The sequence below is a fragment of the Sus scrofa genome, chromosome 3, assembly GCF_000003025.6.
Source record: "Sus scrofa isolate TJ Tabasco breed Duroc chromosome 3, Sscrofa11.1, whole genome shotgun sequence".
NCBI lineage: Eukaryota > Metazoa > Chordata > Mammalia > Artiodactyla > Suidae > Sus > Sus scrofa.
In genome coordinates this window covers 40,310,224-40,327,322 of record NC_010445.4, presented here as the reverse complement: position 1 = coordinate 40,327,322, position 17,099 = coordinate 40,310,224, and the positions used below count along the sequence as shown (strand labels likewise).

Genomic DNA, 17,099 nt, shown 5'->3' with positions numbered 1-17,099 from the left:
CCCAGGCTAGAGGTCAAATTGGAGCTGCAACTGCCGACCTACAGCACAGCCACAGTAACGCAGAATCTGAACTGTGTCTGCAACCTACACCACAGCTCACGGCAATGCTGGATCCTTAACCCACTGAGCAAGGCCAAGGATTGAGCCTGCATCCTCATGGATACTAGCTGGGTTCCTACCACTGAGCCACAAGGGGAACTCTAGAGATGGCATTTTGAACTCTGCCCTGTCTTGGAGTTCCCATCGTGGCTCAGTGGTTAACAAACCCAACTAGTATCCATGAGACCGCAGGAACCTTGGTGAGTGGGTCAAGAATCTGGTGTTGCCATGAGCTGTGGTGTAGGTCGCAGATGTGGCTCGGATCTGGAGCATTGCTGTGACTGTGACGTAGGCTGGCGGCTACAGCTCCGTTTCCACGCGTAGCCTGGGAACCTCCATGTGCCTCGGGTGCGGCCCTAAAAAGACAAATACTAATACTTAATACTAATGAAGCCCTCTGCTCTGTCATTAGCCTGACAGGCCGCTTGCTCGAGAGCAGCAGCTTACCTGCCAGGTTCGAACTTGGACTCGGTTTGGCTCCACTGTATAAACGCTTTCTTCATGCATGGCTAACACTGGAGACTCACACAGAAAGGAACCTAAAAAAAAAAAAGATACACATCACCTCAGCAGCAGCTAGTCTTGGCACCGTGCCTCGGAGTTTGAAAAGCATCTGCACGTGAACATTAGAGCAACTGGCAGAGCAACTGATGATGAGAAGACTGGAATCTAGCAGGAAAGACCGACCGCCAGGGAACTGCAGTGAGATGGCCGGAGGGGCGGCGCTGCGGCACAGCGGCAGCCTTGTCACCTGGCCGCTGTGGAGCGCAGCCCGGTTGCACTGCTGGGCTGGAAGACGTCCCCCAAAGATATCAGGTCCTGATCCCTGCAACCTATGAATATAGCTAACAGGGCCTAAGACGCCACGGTTTAGAGATGAGACGATTATTTTGGATTATGCAGGTCGGCCAGAAATGAATCACAAGCATCCCTATAAAAGGGAGGTAGGGTTTGTTTTTTGGTCTTTTAGGGCCACACCCGTGGCATATGGAAGTTCTCAGGCTAGGGGTCCAATCCGAGCTGGAGCTGCCGGCCTACACCACAGTCACAGCAACGCAGGATCTGAGCTGAGTCTTTGACTTACACCACAGCTCACGGCAATGCTGGATCCTTAACCCACTGAGCAAGGCCAGGGATTGAACCTGCAACCTCATGGATACTAGTCAGGTTCGCTAATCGCTGAGCTCTGACCAGAACTCTGGGAGGCAGATTTTTAGAGAGGAACAATGTGACAGTGGAGGCAGAGACGAGTGACACGACCGCCCGCCAAGGATTGCTGGCAGCCACCCAAAGCAGTGAGGAGCAAGGAGCAGAGCCATCCCTGGAGCCTCTGGAGCCCTGCCAACACTGTGGTCCTGGCCAGTGGACCTGACTCTGGCCATCTGGCCACAAGAACCAGGAGAGAGTAACTTTCCCGAACAGCCACCCACTTTGTGGTCATCATTACAGCAGCCCCGAAGAGAAAGTGAAGCAGCTGGAGAGCCAGATGGATGGGGCGGGTGGCGGGGGGGCAACTCCGAGGATCCAGCCTGAACTCTTCACACGGAGGCTGGCCCTGGTCGGCACCCGGAGAATCACCGCCGGGCCGAGCGCAGGGGTCAGGTGTGTGCGCCTTTCCCCGAGAGTACACACGTGCCTGCGGCCTCACTTCCCAGCCGTCTGACCGTCTCACCTCGGCTGGGCTCAGCAGGGACGCCGGGGGGCCCTGGCTGCACGGGCTGGAGCAGCAGCACTGGCTCTAGAGAGGCAGGCCTAGGGACGGGAAGTGGCACGAGGGCCTCCCCATGGCCCCGGGCCAGCCCTCTGCCCACCGCACAGGGCCCCCTGCTCCAGCAGACGGCGAGAGGACAACGCAGGTGCCAAGAGCTCCTGGGGTCTGAGGAGACGCACCTGCACTCCGGAACACGGCCCCGGAAGCCTCAAAGATCACCACCTGCTTCCCGTTCCAGACGGCAACAGCATCCTAAAAAGCGGCACGGAAATTAAAAAGCCGCCCGTCCGCTGGGCCTTTGGGTGCTCCCGACTCTGACGCCCCACTGGGCCTTTCTGTCCACATCGCCGAGCCCCGCCCCGGCCCCAGGGTCACCCCGGAAGTGACCTTGGTGGCAAACACCCCGCTGACGTGCATGTCGGTGTGCAGATAGTGCGTCGTCCCCGCTGACAGGCAGGACACGCTGAGCAGGCGTGGGGAGACCTGCACCACGGCCACCTGCTGGTGGAAGTGCGAGGACACGGCCTGCTCGCGGAGGACCACGACGGAGCTGCTGCTGGTCACGGCCAGAAGGCTCTTCCTGGACCCCCACTTCGTTCCGCAGGCGACAGCACCCCGAGGGAAGGGAAGAGAGGAGCAGTCAGGGCAACGTTACAAACGCGAGGACTCACACTATTTCTCCTCCTTGCTTAAGATATGATTTGAAAAATGTATATGCATAAAATGTGAAATTTGTAGCAAAACTATAAAATGCCAACACTGCGAGTTGAATCCGGGGGTCGAGTTGTGTGGTTATTCTGACTCGTGTCTGGCCTGACTGGTTGGTTAAGCATCTTTTTTTTTTTTTTTTTTTTTTTTTATGCTTTTCACGGCCACACCTGCAGCATATGGAGGTTCCCAGGCTAGGGGGTCTAATTGGAGCTGCAGCTGCCAGTCTACACCACAGCCACAGCAATGCCAGATCCGAGCCGCATCTGTGACCTACACCACAGTTCATGGCAACACCGGATCCTTAACCCACTGAGTGAGGCCAGGGATCGAACCCACATCCTCATGGTTCCTAGTCGGATTCACTTCCACTGCACCTCAGTGGGAACACCCGAGCATCTCCTAGAGTTTAGTTTTCTGATGTTAAGTTAGGGGTGTCTATTTTTTATAAATGGATAGCAAATTTACACACTGTAGGAAACTAACCAGCTTTTGTCGAGTGACACCAAATGCTACTTCTGTAATTTTTTCTTTTTATGGCCGTGCCTGTAGCACATGGAAGTTTCCAGTCCAGGGTCGAGACGGAGCTGCAGCTGCTAGCCTACGCCACAGCTACAGCCACGCCAGATCCGAGCCATGTCTGTGACCTACACCACAGCTCGTGGCAACGCCAGATCCTTCACCCACTGAGCACAGCCAGGGATGGAACTCGCAACCTCATGGTTCCTAGTCAGGTTCGTTAACCCCTGTGCCACGACAGGAACTCCTCCAATGACATACTTAATATTTTTCTTATAAATGTGAGTTTTCTTGTCTTTGATTCCAAAGTATCACTAAATTTAAAATGTAAAATTAACCATCAGTTTAAAACAATAGCTTCCTATGTAAATATTGCTTCTTCCACAGAAAACAAAAACCAATGCTTGAAATGTACACATCACCTGGGAGACTGGAATGTCAACTTCAGTGTTAAGATGAAGAAAAAACCATGCACTGAAAATCAGGAGGAGTTCCCATCGTGGCGCAGCAGAAATGAATCCGACTAGGAACGATGGGGTTGTGGGTTCGATCCCTGGCCTTGCCCAGTGGGTTAAGGATCCAGAGTTGCCATGACCTGTAGTGTAGGTCACAGATGTTGCTCGGATCTGGTGTGGCTGTGGCTGTGGTGTCGGCTGGCAGCTGTAGCTCTGATTTGACCCCTAGCCTGGGAGCCTCCATGTGCCGCGGGTGTAGTCCTAAAAAGACAAAAAGACAGAACAAAAAGAAAAGAGAAGAAAATCAGGAAATGTTGGTGCTCTGATCAGGCCTTTAAAGGGCACATTTACTCTGCTCAGTTTTCCTTTAATTCTGGCTTCCTCTTCGCTGCTGCTCTATATGAAGTATTCTTCTGGGGTCAAAACTGTCCCTCTGCTTTTGCAACTAATTTTATTACTTGAACCTGAGAAAGTTACACTTTCTCTACAGACCTGAGTATACTGCCTTTTTAGCCCGTTATTCTGACCTAATGTTTGCAATATTTAACTTGTAAATTCATCTAGAAACTGTGTTCATTTATGACCTGAGACGAAGATCTAAAGGTAACGTGGGAAATTCCTCTAAGGTCTCCCTAGACTCGTTACTCTCTAAGTCTTTGTTTCCTGATTAATGTGGATTCAGTACATTTTACTGTAAAAACCCCACTCAGAGCAGATCTGTGACAACGTCCAGGTGGCAGGTGAGGAACCGTATAGACGGACTGGGCACAACTGGGAAAATGGTGAAAACACAGCCGTCCATTGCTCTGGGTTTGGGTACGGGTAAACGAGGAACATGCCCTAAATCCAGAGAGAGGAACAGTGTCTGTGGCCCCACCCACCTCAGCTTGGCAGACGCCAGTGCCTGGTGGGTGTGGGACCCACAGGGCAGAGGTTCCCAGGCCCTCACCCCAACTCGTGCCTCACCGAGAGTCTGGTGTGTCCGGCTCCCGGCTCTGCAGCAGGAGTCCCCCGAGAGGAGCCAGCTACTCCGCCCACCCCCACGCTCCGGACCCTTCCCGGAGGGGCAAGGCGGTCCAGAGAACGCCCCACGGAAGTGACTTTGGGAGGTCCCATCATGGCTCAGTGGTTAACGAATCTGACTGGCATCCGTGAGGACAAAGATTTGATCCCTGGCCTTGCTCAGTGGGTTAAGGATCCCGTGTTGCCATGAGCTATGGTGTAGGCCCGAAGCTGCAGCTCTGATTCAGCCCCTGGCCTGGGAACCTCCATGTGCCATGGACGCGGCCGTAAAAAGACAAAAAGAAGAACAAGTGACTTTGAACCAGAACCTGGCAGGTTCAAGCCCAAGGACACACCTGAGGACAGCGGAGGCTGGTGCGTGAAGAGGAGGAAGTGTCAAGAGAGCAGCCAGCTCCACGCAGGCCAGAGCACAGCTCAGAGCCCAGATCGCACACGCCCGTCCAAACGGGCCTGGCCCAGGACGCGGAGCCGTCAGCACCCCGAGGGACTGTGGGGGGTGAAGGAGCAACCAGCCAGCAGCCAGCGGAGCCATGCTGTGGTCCAAGTGGGCAGAAAGGCAGGCACATCAGGGAGGTGGGTGAAAGCAGCGACCGGTGCTGACAGGTAAGGGTCTCTCCGGGCAATGAACAGGCGCTAATACCGTGAGGCCTGCGCAGCTCTGCATGGGCTGCAAATCGTTCGGCATATGTTACCCGTCTTGGTAATGCTCTTTCTAAGATAAATGGGTGAGAAAGGGATGGGGAGGTACCAGCAACAGGTGAACAGAGATTCCTCCAGACCCACCAGCCCTCATCTGCATTCTGAGATCCAAGGGGCCTTTAAACTATTTTCCTTCCTTCCTTCCTTTTTTTTTTTTCCTCTTTTGTGCTTTCCAGGGCTGCACTCATGGCTTACGGCTAGGGGTCAGATCAGAGCTGTCGCTGCCGGCCACAGCCACAGCCGCACGCGATCTGCGCCACATCTGTGACCTACGCCACAGCTCACGGCCACAGAGGAGTCTAAACCACTGAGCCACTGAGCAGGGTCAGGGAGCCGACCCACATCTTCATGGATACCAACCGCGTTTGCAGCCTGCGAAGCCACAGCGGGAACTCGCCCATGGCTGTTTCTACGTCAGGCTGAATCACCGAAAACAACGGGCTCAGAGCCAGCACTGCCCGGCTCTGCCGAGAGCCACCGCACGCCGCACCTTTATCTGGGTGATGCTTCCGGGGAGCTCAGCAGGCGCGTGAAGGGTCCACCTGTCCTTGCCCTCCAGCCCGTGGCCGCTCGGGGCGCTTGGCACCTTCCTCCACGTGGCTACCCGCCCTCTGTCGGTCCCCGCCGCCAGAAGACCTGGAGGTGAAAACAAAGTGCCCAGAGCCTGCGTCATGGTTCAGCGCTTAACGGCCCCGACTGGCGTCCATGAGGACGCAGGTTCGTCCCTTGGCCTCGCTCAGCGGGCTGAGGATCCAGCGTGGCTGGGGCTGTGGTGCAGGCCGGCAGCTACCACTCCGATTGGACCCCTAGCCTGGGAACCTCCATACGCCATGGGTGTGGCCCTAAAAAGACAGAAAAACAAACAGACAAAAAATAATAAAATGAAAAAATAAAGTTTGCGTGGAGTTAAAAAGGGATAAACACGGAGCAAGCCCCGTTCTCTGACCACCCTCTCTATAGTACCAGCCTCAGCCCTGCTCCAGGCTCTCCCACTCTCCCGGGCTTACTTCACAGCTCCTGACCACGGGCAACAGGGTGGGCATGCGTGCTCGAGTGTGTGTGTGCACGAGTGGTTGTGGGTGTGTGTGCTGGGGTGTGTGTGTCTGTGCTCATGTGTGTGCATGTGTCGTTTGGGTGTGCGTGCTGGTGTGTGAGTGTGTCCATGCTCGCGTGTGCATGCGCGTGTGTGGTTTGGGTGTGCGTGCTGGGCTGGGGTGGAATCCCAACTGCAGCTGCAACGCCAGACCCTTAACCCTCTCCACCGAGCTGGGGGTTGAACCCGTGCTGCCGCTGAGACAAGCCGGATCATTAACCCCGGTGCCACAGGAGGAACCCCCGTATCTTAAACATCTGCATATAAACTGTTTCTCACACTGACTTTTCTCCGTGTTTCTGGAGGAACAGACACTAACTCATGCTGCCAGGCTGCTCCTGTTTCTGACCAGGGGCTTCGACTGTCACGCGGGACAACAAAGCTCTGGCTCTGGGCTGAGTGGAGGGAGTCACGCCGCAGGCGAAGGCGAGGCCATGCTCCCCGGACCCCACGTCACCGTCGCTGCCGCCCAGAGCGAAGGCTGAGGCCGCCCCTTCTCTCCCTCCCTCCACGAAGTCTCACCTTTGACTTCACAGTAAGAAACACAGTTTATGTTCTCGCCTTTTTCAAAACCAAACTTCTCCTCTGGACTCAGCAGGTAATTCTCTCCTCGGTCTAAGTCCCAGAACCTACGGGACAGGGAGGCAAGACGGGGGGTGGGGGGGAGTCATTAAACCGTGCACGACGTGCAGAGCAAACTGCAAAAATGAGGAAAGACCCAGCCCTTGGGACTCAGGTGAGAAAAGCATGTCGCCATCAGCTTATTTGACTCCCTGTTCATGACAAAGGGACCAGCTGTTCATCAAAGAAGGTCCCAGGGACAGAGTCCGGGTTACAACGGGCCCCAGGAGCTCTGAGCACAGAGGCCACGGGAGACCCTCGGGGGTCACGGAGGCCGAAGCAGCCAGGCGGGCGCCAGAGCCCTCATGCAGGTTCCACCTGCCCAGGCGCAGGGGAGCAGGAGCCATCGGGCCCGCACTTCCCCGGCCCAGGCCCCTGACGCGGTCCTCCCATCTCAGAGCTGGTCGCTGCTTCGCCCGGAGTCTCCCGCCCGGGCACCGGGAGGCAGGCTGGCACCTGAGCACCGCCTCCCCCGTGGCGCTCACAAGAAGGCTGCCTTCAATCAGAGCCACGTCTGCCCGGCGACCCGTCTTCCCGCTCAGCTTCACCTGGAGACAGAAACAACCGGGAAGGAGGCGCACGTGGGCACTGGGAAGCGTGGCCCAGCTTCTCCGGCCAGGGCGACGACGGCCACCTGCATGGCACGGGGCCAGCGACGCTGAGTGGCCAGCCCTGGCGAGGCAGCTGTCACAGCCGAGGGCGCGGCACACCTCCCAGGGCCCACCAGCCAGCAGAGGTGTGGTTTGAACCCAGGCGCATGGGACTCAGACACCACGTTTCAACTGCTGTGTAGACAGGGGAGCCCAAACGACCCCGTGAACACCGACTCTTCCTCACGGACAAGAGCCTCTCGGAGAAGGTTCTGTGGCCTCCGAGGACCACGGACTCCCCAGGTGTAAACCCAGAAAGTGGCACTGGGGCGATGAGCAGCCCCGGGCCGCCAGGTGTCCCCATGAGGCGGGCGAGCAGCCACGGGGAAACCTCCGCTGTGCCTGTCACATGCCCCTCGGGGAAACCAATGCCCGCCCACGGCAGCGTCATGGAAGGAACTGCAGTGCCAACCGCCAGGCCCGGATGCGCTCTGCACACGGTCCCTGCTGGTGGCTCCCGAACACCGACTCCCCACCCAGAACGAGGCGGGCTCGCACCTTCAGCACCTCGGCGGCCTCACCCTCGGGAGTCACCGTGAACAGGCAGAGCAGTAGGCTCTCGGTGACAGCCACCAGTGCCTGCCTCTTGTCCACGTAGAAGAGCGCCTGGACGCAGCTGTCCGTGGCCACCGCCCAGGCCGTCTTGCCTTCCTCGTCCACGTGGTGCACGGTCCCTGTGGGAAAGGGACGCTCACCACAGCCCACTCTCTCTGTGCAAGGGCGCTTCCAAATGAACATTTTAGTGACACCCATTTATAAATGAAACTTTTTAAAAACGCCAGCAGGTTCCCGGGAAGGCTGCTGTCTCTGAAATCAGCTGTCATTGGTCAGTTTGGCCTTGGCCCCGGGGTCTGCTGGTCCTCCTTCCACCAGCCCCTCCGCCACCTGCGCAACCCTAACCCGCAGGCCGACCTCCCGACTCGCAGCCTCCACCGGGCTGGCACCCACGGGCCGAGGCCACCCTGGCCGGGCTTTGCCTGCATGCCCTCGCCCTGCCTGGGCCTCGGCCCGGGGCCCCTTGGCGCATCCTACATCTGCTTGCAGCTCCTGAGCATGGCGCTGTGCGGGCCCAGGGCCCCAGGATAGAGCGGCTTCTCCTCCAGGAGGGTCCCCCGGCCGTCTGTCCTCTCACTGCCAGAGGACGACCTGAGATCTCATCCAGCTCAACGGTCCAGGCCATCCAGAGGCAAACTGTCGCAGGTTTGTGACAGGCCCGCTGCGAGTGCCACGTGACTGGACCCAGCGGGCATCTGCAGGGAGCTCCTGAGGTGGGGCTGCTCTGCTCCCCATTTCCGCATCAGGAGGTTGAGTCACAGAGAGGGGGTGACACTCCCCCATGTGCGCAGCTCCCGAGTGGGGCAGCCCCGCGGGGTGTCCACACGGCGGCCTCATGCCTGAGCACATCGCCGCTCCCTCCAGTTCCCCTCTGGCCACTCTGTCTGCTCACCTCCTGGGAGGCAAGGTCCCTCTACCACTACCAGGACAAGCGCCCGGCCCAGGGCTCGCCTCTGGGGCCTCCGTCCCACCGCGGACCTGCACTTGTGACCATCTTTCTACTTCCCTGGACGCCACCCTGCGTCTACCAGGGCTGCCGGCCTCGCCATGGGCCCAGGAGGAGGCCCATGGAAGTTGGGCCAGCGCCCCCCGCGGGGCTGGAGGCCGCAGGACCAGGCCCGTGATCCTGTGCCTGACAGAGAGCCCTGGGAGGCGGGCAGGTCACCTGGAACTGCTGACCCACCGCGTCACAGTGAAAAACCTTCAAATGCAAGTAAAGCTCAATTTGTCACCACGGATCCAGGGGAAGCTGCGCTTTGGACACTGGAGGAAACCCCCCAACAGCTGTCCGTCCGGGAGTGGCTCACACAGCCTGTGCTTTCGTGCCGAGACGCGCCCCCATTGTCTCCAACGTCTCCCGGACATCCCGAGACACTGCAGGGTCCCAGAGCCCCAGCCTGAGTGTCTCACCATCCGTCAAGCTGACAAAGAAGGACAGGCCTTCCTGAGACCCCATTTTTAAGACGCTTCCAAGGCCGCTCTTGCTCCAATTGAACATGTCCAGGGCTTTCTCGTCACCACTCACGGCCGCCTTCGCCAACTGAACGAGATCCCTGCGAGCAAGTGCGACACAATTCCCCGTGGCTCCCTGGACGAAGGTGGGGGACTTCACGCGAGCCCCCGGCTCAGGAGAGCCCCGCCCCCACTGGCCCGCCCCAAGGATGTGGCCACGAACTCGCCAGGCGGGGGGCGCCGGAAGATGCAGTGCGTGAGGGGTTGGCCGTAGTCGTGCTTCAGCAGGGGCGCTCCTTGGACCCGACCCCTTTGGTCCAGCCGCCACAAGATCAGGACTCCAAGCTGCAAAAGCCAACATCATAGGCTTCACGGAGGGACCGGCGGAAGGCAAGGGTTACACGGTGCAACAGCGCCTGGGCGCATCCCTGTCCTGATTGTAAATTGCAACACTACCACGTGTGCACTGTGAGCAAGGCAGACAGTCCAGCAGTGTTCAACCAAGCGACCAGAAACTCTCCAGGGCGCCTCCCGTCTCCATTTCTGGGAACGACAAGTGTCCTGCATTCAGTCCTGAAAACATGCCTTTCTTTTCTTTTCTCTTTTTTGTCTTTTTAGGGCTGCACCTCTGGCATATGGAGGTTCCCAAGCTCGGGGTCCAATTGGAGCTACAGCTGCCGGCCAACACCACAGCCACAGCCACGCGGGATCCGAGCCACATCTGCGACCTACACCATAGCTCATGGCAACACCGGATCCTCAACGCACTGAGCAAGGCCAGGGATCGAACTCACATCCTCATGGATGCTGGTCGGGTTCCTTAATGCTGCTCATGGAACAAATACAGAGACGGCAGATGCGCCAAACGTGAATAACCACTGACCGTGCGGAGGGCGCAGGGTTCCTCTGTGCTATTCTGTCACCTGCTCTACAGCAGAGCCCCGTGGGCTTGGAAGCTGGGAAGGAAAGCGTCACGTGCTCCTGAGAAGCTCTGAGAATTGAAGCTGCGTGCGTGTGTGTGTGCGTCTGTGTGCGTCTGTGTGTGTGTGTCTGTGCGTGTGTCTGTGGGGCGCGCGGGGCTGGAGAGGCTTTTCACAGCATACACCGTTTTGTACGTTTTCAACTCTGAAACATGTGTTACCTTAAACACGTAAAATGGATAAACACATTATAAATTTCTGCTGTAATTTGTGAACCCAATTAGGTCGAGGCCCAGTTTCTCAGCCTGGGCACTGCTGATGCTGGGCTGGTGCGTCTCTGCCATGGGGTCTGCCCACCGCACTGGAGGATGCCGAGCAGCACCTCTTCCCTCCACGCCCACCGCGGTCACAGCCAAAAACATCTCCGGGCACTGCCGAGTATCCCGTGGGGCAGAGCGACCTTCCAATTAGGACCAGGGATGCTCAGGCAGGGGCAGGGGGCTCAGGAAACTGGCATCCAGGTGCCTCACAGTGACCGCACCTAAGACGCCACTCCATGCTTGCAGGTACCTAGAAATGCTGATTTAAAATGGCAGACTTCTGCCATGGACTGAGATGGCAGAATAAAATATTCCCGCCCTGCTCCCAACATAAAACAAAGTCGGCCATCTCCTCTGACAAGGTCAGGTGGATTCAGCAAGCACACATTTATTTTCTTTCTTTTTTTGGCTGTGCCATGGCAGGAAGTACTGGGGCCGAGGACAGAACCCACGCCACAGCCGCGACAATGCCAGGGACCTGAGCCGCTGAGCCGCCAGGGAACTCTGACAAGCACACATTTCGAGTGACACCAAGTCCGCGTCATCGGGTCTGCTCACCCTGTCCCCCGAGGCCAGGTAGTTCCCGCTGGGGCTCCAGGTGAGGACGGTGAGGTCGGCGGTGTGCGTCGGGGGGACTGCGTGCTGCTCCTTGTCCTGCTTGTTGAAGATCACCGCCTCCCCTGTCTCCCAGCCGACAGCCAGGACCGGCCGTGTCGGGTGCCAGCTCAGGATGGTGACTCGGGACGCCCGCTCCATGTGCGTGTTGGGCACGCACTCACCCTGCGACAGACAGGTTCCAACCCTTACTGTAGGGAACTCAGCCGCTCTAAGAATTTCTGCCTCATCAGAGAAATGACATGGACGAGAAGCTACCAAGGGCTGCGGGGTGAGAAAGCAGGCTGTTAATGTTGTTTTATCTTTCAGGGCCATGCCCGCGGCATACGGAGCTTCCCAGGTGAGGGGTCGAATCAGAGCTGCAGGTGCTGGCCTCCACCAGCCACAGCAAGGCCAGATCCCAGCCAGGTCTGCGACCTACACCCCAGCTCACGGCCAGATCCTCAACCTGCTGAGAAAGGCCATGATGGGACCCGCGTCCTTAGGGATGCTAGTTCGACTGGTTTCCGCTGAGCCACGATGGGAACTCCAATACGCCGCTAATTTTTATGGAAACCGTCTTGCCCCACCTGAGCTGTGCCGTTTAAGGTAAACACTCAGCGACCACCTGGCCAGCTTAGGACACAACCTTCTCTGCAGAAACAAGCGGTGGGCCAGTGGGTGAAGTGTGCTGACCCGAGGCCCCCAAGTGTGGGTAGGTGACCCCAGGAAGCTTTCTGGGGTCTGTGAGACCACAGCTATTTTCAGAATGATACGACGATGTGATTCGCCCTCTGGACTCTCATGCTCTCGTGTGTACACGGGGGAGTCTTCCAGAAGCTCTGTGATGGTGCCGTTGCTCTGGCAGCGGATGGAGCACACTCTTGTATATGCTTGTGTCTTCTAGACATTTTTAGGGAAGGAGGTTTAGGGCATAAACGTGTGTGTGTCCAGAGATGAACTCGGTTTGTTCTTACTTCTCCTGGGGTCTGCAGCAATCTCACCTACATCCTAAAGCTTTCCTGATGGCAACTAGACAAACAGGAAGCACACTTTAAATTTTCTAAATTAAAAAATTTTTTATCTAAAATTGCTATTATCAGGCAAGTTCCCTGCGGTGCCCCTGTGGACGACTGCGGCTAACAAGCCTGACTAGCATCCATGAGGACGTGGGTTTGATTCCCGGCCTTGCTTGGTGGGTTAAGGATCTGGTGTCGCCATGACAAAGGTGGCAGACGCGGCTCGGATCTGGCGCTGCCGTGGCTGTGGTGAGACTGACAGCTGCAGCTCCGATTCGACTCCTGGCCTAGGAACCTCCATGTGCCGCGGTCAAGTTAAGACGAGGTCATTAGAGTGGGTGCTGGTCCCACATGCCTGGCGTCCTTCTAAGAGGAGGACAGAGACCTGGACATGGACACACAGAGGAGTTTGCCATGTGACAATGAGGGGAGACTGCAGTGACATGGGGACCAGCCAAGGATACAGGATGCTGGCTGCACCAGAAGCCGATATAAACACAGAACAGATCCTCCACTTGAGCGAGCCCTGCCAGCCCCTTGCTTGAGATTTTTGGCTTCCAGAAGTACGAGAGAGTACTTTTCTGATGGTGGTTTTTTTTTTTTTTTTTTTTTTTTTTTTTTTGCTTTTTAGGGCTGTACCGCGCAGACAGAGGTTCCCAGGCTAGGGGTCCAATCAGAACTAAAGCTGCCGGCCTACACCACAGCCACAGCAATGTGGGATCCAAGCCACAACTGCGACCTACATCACAGCTCAGGGCAACGCTGGATCCTTAACCCACTGAGCAAGGCCAGGGATCAAACCCGCAGCCTCATGGCTCCTAGTTGGATTCGTTTCCGCTGTGCCATGAAGGGAACAGTACATTTCTGCTGTTTTCAGCCACACAATTTGAGGTCATCTGTTAAGGAAGCTACTTTCAAATGGCCAATGTGAGTCAACAGGAGGCTGGAGAGGGGCCAGTTCTGGTTGGTGACCGTGAACGGACCGTGGAATCTGTCTTACGCGTCCCTCAACACGCCAACACTGAACAGCAGGGGTTAAAGGATTATTCACATGACAGGGCGTTTATAAAGCTTGGAACCTGGACCTGGGTGAGAATACACACCCACCCACCCACCCCCACACCCACACGACGGGAGCAGAGGTACAGAGGTCAGAGCGGCGCCCGCCACACTCACCTGCTCCAGGTATATGTCCACACTGCCTCCTAAGGCTGGGTTGACGGAAGCCACAGCCAGGAACGGATGAACGGGGTGCCAGCAGACATGGGAGGGGGACCCCGCCGCGTCCGGGGCTTCCACGCGGTGGTCAAAGTAGAGCAGCATGATGAGACCAGCAGGGCGACAACAGCCGTGCCCTTCGCTACAGAGATCGAGGAAGGAGAGGCCCCCGAGCCTGCAGTCCTAAGACACAGGGTGCGCGCTCGGGGGCCCTGCGGGCGGCTGCAGGCCACAGAGCACAGACGGCGTCTCAAGCCCGGGGAAACACGCAGTCGGCAGCAAGAGCCCCGAGCGGGCCCGACGGGGAAGAGCAACACGGACTCGCCAGCACAGCAGGAAGGACAAGCCCCTTGGTCATTTTTATCAACTTGGACAGTTGATATTTCTACAGCTGCCCACCGCCTTTTTTTCCTGCTTTTTAGGGCCCCATCCATGGCACGTGGAAGTTTGCAGGCTAGAGGTCAAATCAGAGCTACAGCTGTCAGCCTAGGCCACAGTCGCAGTAACACCAGATCCGAGCCGCATCTGCCACCCATATCACAGCTCACGGCAACACCGGCTCCTTAACCCACTGAGCGAGGCCAGGGATCGAACCTGCAACCTCACGGTTCCTAGTTGGATTTGTTTCTGCTGTGCCATGATGGGAGTGCCTCGACAGCTCCCTTTTAAGCAAAATTTTCAAATCATAAGAGACAATCCAGGGAACTGGCAGTTTCCTAGGGACCTACTAGGTTAAGGACTCAGTCGTTGTCACTGCTATGGCTCAGGTCTCATCCCTGGCCCAGGAACTTCTACATGCTGCAGCCATGCCGCCTCCTCCCCACCGCCACAAATAAAAATAAAAATAAAAGCAAAAGCTGCACAAAAGAGAAATGTGTAGAACAACCTGGCACTCAAATTTCTTACCCTTTTTTTTTTTTTCTTTTTAGGGATGCACCCATGGTATGCAGAAGTTCCCAAGCTAGGGGTCGAATTAGAGCTGTAGCTGCCGGCCTACACCACAGCCACAGCAACACCAGATCTGAGCCAGGTCTTCGACCTACACCACAACTCACGGCAACGCTAGATCCTTAACCCACTGAGCAAGGCCAGGGATTGAACCTGCGTCCTCATGGATCCTAGTCAGCTTCATTTCCACTGAGACACAATGGGAACTCTGACCCAGAAAACTTTCAAAGTGGAGTTCCCATTGTGGCTCGGTGGTTAACGAATCTGACTGGGAACCATGGGGTTGCAGGTTCAATCCCTGGCCTTGCTCAGTGGGTTAAGGATCCGGCGTTGCCGTGAGCTGTGGTGTAGGTTGCAAACGTGGTTTGCATCCCGCGTGGCTGTGGCTGTGGCATAGGCCGGTGGCTACAGCTCCGATTCGACCCCTCGCCTGGGAACCTCCATGTGCCATGGGAGTGGCCCAGGAAAAGGCAAAAAGACAAAAAAAAAAAAAAAGAAAAAAAAAAGGAAAAAGAAAACTTTCAAAGTAAGTTTCAATGTGCTGCAGCCAACCAAGGGTGTGAATTCTGGGCTGTGGGAAACTCTTACTCATATTTAACAAGTTTAATCTGTGAAAACAGGCCTTGGAAAGATGAGTAGTATGTTCACTTTGCTGTGATGATGCAGAAAGAATTCTAACAGCACAGGAGAAAGTGAGCCTGATTTCCTCGTCTATTTCAAAAGTCACTTTGTCATAAGCAGAAGGTCTTTAAATTAGAAGGTCTTTAAATTACTGTCTTCCTGCTGGTGCCTTGCAAGAGGCTCTCCCCACAGCCCTGCTCTGGGTGCTCAGGAGGCTTCCTCTCGTCACCAGGGCCTTGGACTTGACTTCTAGGCTGGTCTGCGTGCTGCATAGTTTCCTACCTGGTATTTCTCCATTGCTGCATTTAAGCTTTATTGTAAATGTGTGTTTGCGTAGCCTCCAGTCCCTACCAGATTCTCTGGGGGCCACAGGGGCACCCCCAACACCTGGAACACTGTCTTGTCGTCGCCAGGGACCAATACTTGAATCCCTGACACTGTCTTGTCGTCGCCAGGGACCAATACTTGAATCCCTGACAAAGATATTAATTAGCAAGGAAAGATGCTTTTGCTGTTTTATTATTTGTAAAAAGTGGGTTAAGGCGTTCCCGTGATGGCTCAGGGTTTAACGAACCCGACTAGGATCCATGAGGATGCGGGTTTGATCCCTGGCCTCGCTCAGTGGGTTAAGGATCTGGCATTGCTGTGAGCTGTGGTGTAGGCCGGCAGCTGTAGCTCCAATTAGACCCCGAGCCTGGGAACCTCCACATGATGCAGGTGTGGCCCTAAAAAGCAAAAAAAAAAAAAAAAAAAAAAAAAAGGTAGGTTAAGGCCAGGGTGAATGAGTCCATTTTTATACAACGTATGATGGTTCATCATTCCTTTCACCTGTGTTAACATTTTTTAGCAGTGATTAAATATCATCTGGAGTTCCCATTGTGGCGCAGTGGTTAACGAATCCGATTAGGAACCATGAGGTTGCGGGTTCGGTCCCTGCCCTTGTTCAGTGGGTTAACGATCCGGCGTTGCCGTGAGCTGTGGTATAGGTCACAGACGCGGCTCGGATCCCGTGTTGCTGTGGCTGTGGTGTAGGCCGGCGGCTACAGCTCCGATTCGACCCCTAGCCTGGGAACCTCCATATGCCGTGGGAGCGGCCCAAGAAATAGCAAAAAGACAAAAAAAAAAAAAAAATATATATATATATATATATATGTATTATCTGCATGATGCTGAAGAAAAGTTACCAAGGCAAACATAAGGAAGAGAGATGACCAAGAATAAAATCGTGCCCCACTGGCTCCATTGCAGAGACAAGTGCACTTCCTTTCCTTAAAACAAGATCAGGGTCTCTAGACCACAAAATGACTTGTCCACGTATAACCTTTGGGGAAGTGAAGAAAAAATTTCTATTTGTTCTCACCAATTTGCTCCTCTCGCATCCAGTCCTGCACCATCTCCCCCCACCCTTTTTAAGTCCGGGGGGGGGGCATGTGGAAGTTCCTAGGCTAAGGGTGGAACTGGAGCTGCAGCTGCTGGCCTCTGCCACAGCCACATGGAATCTGAGCCACGTCTGCGACCTCCATCACAGCTCACCACAAAGCAGGATCTTTAACCCACTGAGTGGGGCCAGGGATCGAACCCCCATCCTCATGATACTATGTCAGGTTCTTAACCTTCTAAGCCGCCACGGGAGCTCCCGTGCAACGTTTTTACGCCTCCACCTTTTGGGAGGGAACTTGTTAAGGTCTCTCAACTGAGCGGCTCCAGCTACTAAGTTTATTACTGCTTGGAGATGGAGATGCTGCAGGAGGGAGATGGAAAGGCTTTGAGGCAAAGGGAGCTTAGTGGAAGGGCACGACGGGCCACCCCGAAAGCCTCACCGCCCGGACCCCCTTTCCCCGGCCTCGGGCACTGCGGGGTCACAACTGCACTCC

The 17,099-nt window shown here is 56.0% G+C and overlaps 1 protein-coding gene across 7 annotated transcripts in view; it reads right to left on the bottom strand.

Annotated features, from left to right (window-relative positions):
* Nucleotides 1-17,099, bottom strand: part of IFT140 (intraflagellar transport 140) — a 62,842-nt gene that overhangs the window by 44,817 nt on the left and 926 nt on the right. For 2 of the 7 annotated variants that reach the window (XM_021086842.1, XM_021086845.1), the window contains exons 2-12: nucleotides 13,615-13,878; nucleotides 11,384-11,605; nucleotides 9,809-9,930; nucleotides 9,544-9,686; nucleotides 8,077-8,252; nucleotides 7,385-7,476; nucleotides 6,830-6,936; nucleotides 5,705-5,850; nucleotides 2,198-2,401; nucleotides 1,990-2,062; nucleotides 547-638 (exon numbers count right to left, since the gene is read on the bottom strand). In XM_021086842.1, coding sequence (XP_020942501.1) covers nucleotides 547-638; nucleotides 1,990-2,062; nucleotides 2,198-2,401; nucleotides 5,705-5,850; nucleotides 6,830-6,936; nucleotides 7,385-7,476; nucleotides 8,077-8,252; nucleotides 9,544-9,686; nucleotides 9,809-9,930; nucleotides 11,384-11,605; nucleotides 13,615-13,761 — 1,524 coding nt within the window. In that variant the 5' untranslated portion in view covers nucleotides 13,762-13,878. Of the gene's footprint in view, nucleotides 1-546; nucleotides 639-1,989; nucleotides 2,063-2,197; nucleotides 2,402-5,704; nucleotides 5,851-6,829; nucleotides 6,937-7,384; nucleotides 7,477-8,076; nucleotides 8,253-9,543; nucleotides 9,687-9,808; nucleotides 9,931-11,383; nucleotides 11,606-13,614; nucleotides 14,160-17,099 lie in introns of those variants that run through there. The other 5 variants (XM_021086841.1, XM_021086844.1, XM_021086843.1 and 2 more) reach the window with 3 other exon arrangements.